The sequence below is a fragment of the Motacilla alba genome, chromosome 17 (genome assembly GCF_015832195.1).
Source record: "Motacilla alba alba isolate MOTALB_02 chromosome 17, Motacilla_alba_V1.0_pri, whole genome shotgun sequence".
NCBI lineage: Eukaryota > Metazoa > Chordata > Aves > Passeriformes > Motacillidae > Motacilla > Motacilla alba.
The window spans coordinates 11,110,477-11,117,706 of record NC_052032.1 but is presented as its reverse complement, the minus strand read 5'-3'; the positions used below and the strand labels follow the sequence as shown (position 1 = coordinate 11,117,706).

Here is a 7,230-nt window from a genome sequence, read left to right as displayed (position 1 = left end):
ATCAACACCCTGGACATGTTCAAGGCCAGGTAGGATGGGGTTCTGAGCAACCTGGCCTAGCTGAAGGTGTTCATGCCGATGGCAGGAGGGCTGGAAGTAGATGACCTTCAAAGTCTCCTTCCAACCCAAACCACTCTATGATTCTAATGCCTTCCTTCAAATGTGATGATGGTACTTGCAGAAATGACACCATGTATGTGGTAAGGCCTTAGAGAATGGAAAAACAGGGCCACCGAGTGCGACAACCCTTTCCTCTACCCTCATGTAAACAGGCAAGCATTATAGTATTTTTTAGTATTAAAAAGGACAGTGTTAGCAGTGTGTAAACAAACCATAGAGGGAATATAATTTCTAAGTTTAAAAAACATACTTATAAAGTATTATGGTTTGGTTTGTTGTTTTTGTTTTTTGGGGTTTTTTTTGTTTTTGTGGTTTTTTTGTAGGTTTTTTGTTTTTTTTTTTTTTGGTTTTGTTTTGTTTAAATACAAAGTGCTATACATTAAGCAGGTTACAGTGTTAGTGAGCAAAATCCCTGTTTCAGTACCTTGGTCACAAAGGTTAAACATGGCCACCATGGTATTTGTGGAGTTCAATTAAGTGCTAAGAACAGGAACTCTGTGGTGCTGATCATTCATGCCCATTGCCAGCAATGGGTTCATTGTACGTGGGAACATCTGTTTTAACAAAATTCCATATGAAAAAATATTTGAAGCATTAGAAGATTAATAATTAAGAGCCTCTTAAAAAAAAAAAAAGTTTTTAAGTAGAATGCCAGTAAAGAAATTACAGTAATTACAGCTCACTGAGTAGAAAACCCTCAGCTTGCAGCAGACATTCACTTTCAGGATACAGTTCAGTTGTATCTTAAGACAATTTGTTACTGGGAGTTCAAAAAAGAATCTGAAGTGTAATAATCTTTGTGTGGTTTTGCTTCACCATGCAGGGTCATCTGTTCAGTACATTATCCTGCACACAGCAGTGCCTAATACAGAAACTGGGGTCAGACAGGCTTGTCTTTAATGCTGGTTAACTTTTTCCCCATGTGGACAGCACTGTACTTGGTTATCAGCTCTTTCTATTATATTCTATGTATGTTCTTTCCCTGTCTTATTTCAGTAAGCTACAAAGAGGCTTTTTGCTTACTAAGAAGCAATTGCTTTTGCATTGGACTGCATTAAGCTTTCAACCCCAAAATCCTGTTGTCACCTTTACAACTGATGCCTTTACTCAATCTGCAGAGCTGGCAGCATCCCTTAGAACCATACACACCCCTCCATCTATCTCCATGAATGAGAGCCCCCACACAGATCCTCATCTTAACACAGAACAAGTGTCACTTTCCCAGCAAAAATACCAGCTTCAGACATAAGCATGGTACCATGTTCTGCAGTACCATCAGAAGATCCAAATCACATACTTCCTACTTTTTTCCACAAGCAACTTTGAGGAAGCAAGCAACTCTGCTTGTGATCACCAGTCACAGTAGTTCAGTACCAAGAATCAGTATTATATACTATTCAAAGAGTAAAGAATTAAAAGTATAAATACCTATCAATGACTACGCAATTTTCCTAAAGCAGGTTTCTAAAACAAGATAAAAGTTCTCACAGAAGTTTTTGTACCAATAACGAGTCAGTTCATGAATCCAGAGTTTGGTACTTGCTACTGTAGTAAGCCACAAAAATTTGAACAGAAATTTACACTTTAAATATTTGATTATTTTGACTAAGTTCCAAATGTTACATTTTACTTTAGTTGGTGTCTTATTTTTTAATAAGACATAGTTATTACACACACTTCTAGAAGCTCTCACAACATAGTAATTAAAATCTAATCAAGTCAAGAGTCGTACAGCATTAGACCCTAGAAGAGCAAGTATAAAGTGTACTTAATATATACTGAAGTTTATATAGTGAAAACTGTAAGTGCATTACAGACTCTAAACAGAAATCAGCACAAAATTAGATATTTGTTTTACTGAAGATTAATTTAAAAAAAAGAAGATGGATAACGGAAATGTAAACCACCTTTACCACTGCCTTTCATTAAGCAATACAACAAAGGCTACTAAATGATGCACATTACCTAATGATGCTTCACCTTGAGGTGGAATTCTCTTTTTTTTTTTCTTCATTTAAATGTAAATCGTATAAGCCAGTTTGGTCATCTCAGATTTCTTTTCCATTAAGGAGTACTACCTGAATTTCTTGTTCATCTAAGTATTTTCAAGATTTTTGTCAACTTAGAGCTGAGTTTTACTGTGAATTTAGATGACTTGGAAATACAAGACAACTTCCAAATACTGCTGTGATTACAATCAATCTCAGACCTCATTTTGCAGGCACCTTTCGGATTAACCACATGCACTTCCCACAATAAACACCTGAAGTAATATTGCAAGAAGCAAAATACATTTGATCTGTTTATACCGGCATACTTATTAAAACTTTTGTTTTGAGAACATACAATAGCAAGTACCAGACATTATTTGCATAATTTGTTTATTTTTCTTACTCTACTAAACAAATGTAAGCACTAATATCTTAGTTCATCTCAGTAGTACTCTGCTCAGCTTTAGAAGCCTGATAGGACTTGGTACAAGAGGTCACATGCCGATGAAAACTGTCCCGCCACATAAACCTTTTCCCACAGATGTTACACTCGTATGGTTTTATGCCTGTATGAATTTTCATATGGCCTACAAGATGGTGTTTCATTTTGAATTTCTTACCACAGACACCACAGCCATAAGGTCGAAGACCAAGGTGCATACTCATATGCCGATCTCTCTGACTTTTGTGTGTAAAGCTTTTTCCACACTGACAAGGATAGAGCTTATCGGCATGGGAGAATCCAGTGAGAGACGTTTCTTCTTTAATCCCGGCAGCCATGTCAATGCTTTCACCATAGCCTGCTGCCATCATGAGATCCTGTCTGTGAGCATTTAAATTGCCATCTGCCCTTTCACCGGAAAATTCTTCCATAGACGAGCCATAGAAGTCAACTTGTTCATCATAATTACTTTCATCTGCCTGTTCATCAAATTCTGCTTCCATCTTTTTGTCACCTATGTGAAAATCTTCAACACCTGAAGACTGGATTGAGTGATCTGCCTGGATGGTATTCACGGATTCAGAAACTTGGTGTTCATCATAAGGATTATCAACGCCTTCACAGTCTTGTTCAAACCTTTCTGGTTTCACATGGATCCACCGCTTGTGAGACATGATACTGGGTTTGCTATACATCGGTCTGCTGTACTGGTACTCTGCGCTATCACTAGTTCCCTCTTCCCCGTCCTGACTGGTCATTCCAGTGCTAAGTCTATCGTGCTCTGTTGAAGAATTACTGGGAAGGTACTCGTGTTCTGTCAGCTGACATGACAGCTCATCTTTAGAGCTCTCTTCTTCATTTTCGCCATCCCTTAGTTCCTGCACTTTGTGGAATTCTGTCTGTCCTCCAGAGCCAATCTCAAAGGTTTCAACAAGGCCATTGTAGCTACTACTGCTTGGGGACTGATGGTCACTGCCATGATTCATCTTCTGACACAGAACTGTTGGGTTTCCCTCAAGCACTTCCGTGCACTTATCCACTACGTGCCACATCTGGAGGAAACTTGCTGCTGTCAGATAACTAACAATTTCTGGCGCGGGCATTACCAGCCGGCCTGTATACGTAGACAGAAGAATGTTTTCAAATACTCTTGGATTCATCACATCAGGCAGGACTATTCGCCTGCTGTTTTTCAGGAGAACCTGATCACAGAAATAAGGTGAACTAGCTGCAAGAACAGCTTTATGGGCTCTGAAGAGATGGCCCTGAACCACAATGGACACATCACATAATTGTCCTTGCTGGCGCTGTTGGTTTAACTTCTGCAAAATGGTGCTAGAAAAATCTGGAAATTCCACTCGAAAGGAGCTTGACCCAGACTCCATTTCATTACAAATTTAGTGTTGTGCTGCAAGAAAAAATATAAAATAAAAATAAGAAATAAAATTAGAAATTCTGTTTGGTCAAGTATTGACCTTTCCATTTTCATCTACATTTTTTTCTTTTTTCTTAACAGACACACATGGAACTCAACCTTTTGCCACTATTGTATTTCTCTCTTCTAAAGCTGTACTAAGGCCATAAATTGCTATGCCACCATATTTTGTTGTGTTTCTTCTCTTCAAGAGGACTCATCAACTACAGCAGGAGCTACAAACAGCAAACTATCCAGTTGGGATAGACTAAGCATTTCAAACACTAGTTTAGGCTAATGAAACCATTATTTCATGGAATTACACAGCAGAGTTCTAACTCCAGGATGTCCCACAGTTTGTACCAGCATATGAAAGATTTTATATTTCAAATGCCAACAAAATCGTCTCATTTGTCCCCCAACAAACACTGATTTTACTCATGAAATATTTCACTTAAGATCAGTTTTTCAAAACCAACTGTATCAACTCCCAGGATGACACTGGAAGCACGGGCAGAACCTCACTGAGAGTAAGGCTTATGACCCTTCTCCTGTATTTCCCTGTTGTTTCACTAACTGGAAGGTGGGACAGCAACAGCTCATACAGTTTTTAATTCCAAGCTTATTGAGATATTTGGTTAGGACTAGGATTATAATGTTCCTTTTAGAGAAATCATACAAAATTTAAAAGGTCAATCAAGAAATTGATACCTGTGCCGCACAGAACTTTTCCTGCTTGTTCCTCGTGTATTTGTAACAACATAATAAGTACATGACAGAATCTCAGCTAAGAGCTCCCAGATTTTCACATCTGTATTCTCACATAATCCAGACGTCTTACCAACAGATTAACAGCCCTTTTAGCAGTAATACAACTTTTTCAAATGCACACCTGAAATTTGCACATTATTGTAATTAGAAATGGCAGAAATTTAAATGTCACTATGAAAAACCAACATTAACTGCTTGAGTAAGTTAAACTTGTGCAATTTTTCTATTCAACAATGTGTAAATTTAACGCTATGGGATTTCTGAAGAGCCATGGAGCAGCAAGTGGATTCGGTGGTCAAGTTCCATGAAGTTGCTGCCCACATAATTCCAGAAGACCACCTTTAAATTTACTGTCTTCAGCACTCCTCAGGTTCTTTTCCTCAAAGCACCAACCCTCTTCAGAACTGAATCAGCTACCAATACTTTTCCAGTGAGCAACGGAATACTGCGCCTGCCAGTTCAATTGTTATTTTTTCTTGCCACTTTGCTTAGAACAATTTGACATAATTATTTAAGTATTTCAAGTTACCTTATACCTTGTGTATATTACATCCATTCTTTGAAACAATCAGATGTTTTTATACAGATGCAGTTCCTTACCTCCCTTCAGAATAGTCTCAGATTTAAGATTCTATTTTTCAATATTTGCCTACAAAAAAATAAGCTTTCAGAAGATGTTCAATTTAAGTTTAAAGACAACTGCCTGTAGAATTTATATACAATTACTGATAATCTAAACTGTCATCTTTCAGCAAGTCAGCATGTCCCCACAAAAACATTTCCAGATGACAGCAGACTTTTTTGTATTTTAAGTTGTCATGCAGACAAAATGTGAGCAAAATATTTTCAATTAGCAAAGCATTACAAGTCAAGCAAACGGGTTTTCGAAAGGGGTTTCACTCCCTCCTTCTACAGTCTGTTTAGTTTTGCACTTTTACTCCAAGCTCATAAAGTCTTTTTACTCCAATTAACAGTAACTAAAAAACCAATCTGCATGCTGGAGCATCGAGTAGAACATACAAGTTACATTTAATTTCCTTAATACTATTATTCCTGGTAAGAGCCAGCAGGGAGCTCCTTCCCCCTGCCCGCGCAGGCCTGCAGGCCTTGGTGTCTCACCGTCCCCGGGAGCCGCTCCGGCCGCGGCCCCAGACAGGCCGCAGCGCCTCCCGCGGCCGCGCGGACCCGCCCGCAGCCTGCGGCCGGAGCGGACCCCGCCCCCGGCCCCGCTCCCGGTCCCGCCGGGGACACCGGCCCGGCCCGGCAGAGCGCGGGAGCGGCGGCCGCGGAGCGTGGGGAGGCCTCGCGCGCCGCCCCGCCCCAGCGCGGACCCGCGGCCGGGGCCCGGCGGCAGCACGCCCGCCCGGGGTGCGCGAGCAGCAGCGCTCACCTCCGGCTCGCGGCGCGTCTCTCATAGCGGGCCGCTGTCGGCGCGCCCCGGCCCCGGCCCCGGCCCCGGCCCCGGCCCCGGCCCTGCCCGCGCCCACCGCCCGCACCGGAAGCGGCTGCCCCCTTCCTGCGGGCACTTCCGCGTCCCGGTCACGTGACGCGGCCCAGCCCTTCCGCCCCCGGCCGCAGGGGGCGCTCACCGGGCGCGGCGCCCCCTGCTGGCTCCGTCCGGGAGCGGGCGCGTTCCCGGGGGCGCCCGGCAGGAGCGGCCGCGCCCCAAGCCCGGGCCGGGCCGCGCTGCCCGCTCCCTCTGCGCCGCAGCTGCTGCCCGGGCAATACTCTGAGTGCTGCTGTGAGCGCTGCCGGGACGGGACCAGCGGCCAGCCCGACTGCGGCCCGCCGTGCCCGCCAGGCGCTCGCCGTGCCGCAGCCCCGCCGCGGCCCGCAGGGGGCGCCGCTCCCCGCCCGGCCCGCCCTGCCTGAGCAGCCGCAGCCCGCCCCTCTCTGCGGGAGAACGTCCCAAACAAACTGATGAAAATTAGTGTTAATTACGCTTAATCTTTAATTTTTTTTAAAGAAAACGGACGACAATATCTCAGTTTTTAAATGCATTGGCCAGCCAGGTAGCTTTCCTAAGCATTTGGATAAGAAATAAACCATGTACTCCACTTTTTAAATGAGAGATTTCTGTAAAGAGTCAAAACGCACACAACTGATACCTGACTCAGGATTCCCCAGCAGGAAGCCCACAACAGCGTATCTCAGGTCTGAAGATTTCCCACCCAGCTACTGTCAAGTTCATACCACAAACAGGGATCTCAGTGGGAATCTTGACAGCTCCTGTAGCTTCTCTGCTAAGATGGTGCTGACGATTCTTCACCTGCCAGACTCCTCTCCCTCCTTGCTCTGAAATGGCCTCTGTATCTGCCATGGCTAACAGGAGCCAACTGGAACGGGAATCATCTGGAGCAGCTCTGAACTATGGAGCAGAATTCTGAGATCATGGTGGAGGATTACAAACCAAACCCTCATTTTCTCTCTCATAATTTTGGAAGCTACCAAATTCTTTGCAAAGATGTATTTCTGCATTTATGTGATACAGC

At 43.4% G+C, this 7,230-nt stretch overlaps 1 protein-coding gene across 7 annotated transcripts; it reads right to left on the bottom strand.

Annotated features, from left to right (window-relative positions):
* Positions 1–287: 287 nt before the first annotated feature.
* ZBTB43 (zinc finger and BTB domain containing 43) lies at positions 288–6,508 on the bottom strand. 7 transcript variants are annotated; one of them, XM_038156259.1, is made up of 3 exons: positions 6,129–6,222; positions 5,339–5,387; positions 288–3,961 (listed from the first exon to the last, which is right to left on the bottom strand). In XM_038156259.1, the coding sequence occupies exon 3, from the start codon at positions 3,936–3,938 to the stop codon at positions 2,544–2,546; it is 1,395 nt and encodes a 464-aa protein (XP_038012187.1). In that variant the 5' UTR covers positions 3,939–3,961; positions 5,339–5,387; positions 6,129–6,222; the 3' UTR covers positions 288–2,543. The 7 variants fall into 7 exon arrangements, with proteins under 7 accessions (XP_038012187.1, XP_038012185.1, XP_038012188.1 ...); XM_038156257.1 differs by having other exon boundaries at positions 4,679–5,387; positions 6,129–6,207; XM_038156260.1 differs by having other exon boundaries at positions 5,268–5,387; positions 6,129–6,207.
* Between the last annotated feature and the right edge of the window lie 722 nt (positions 6,509–7,230).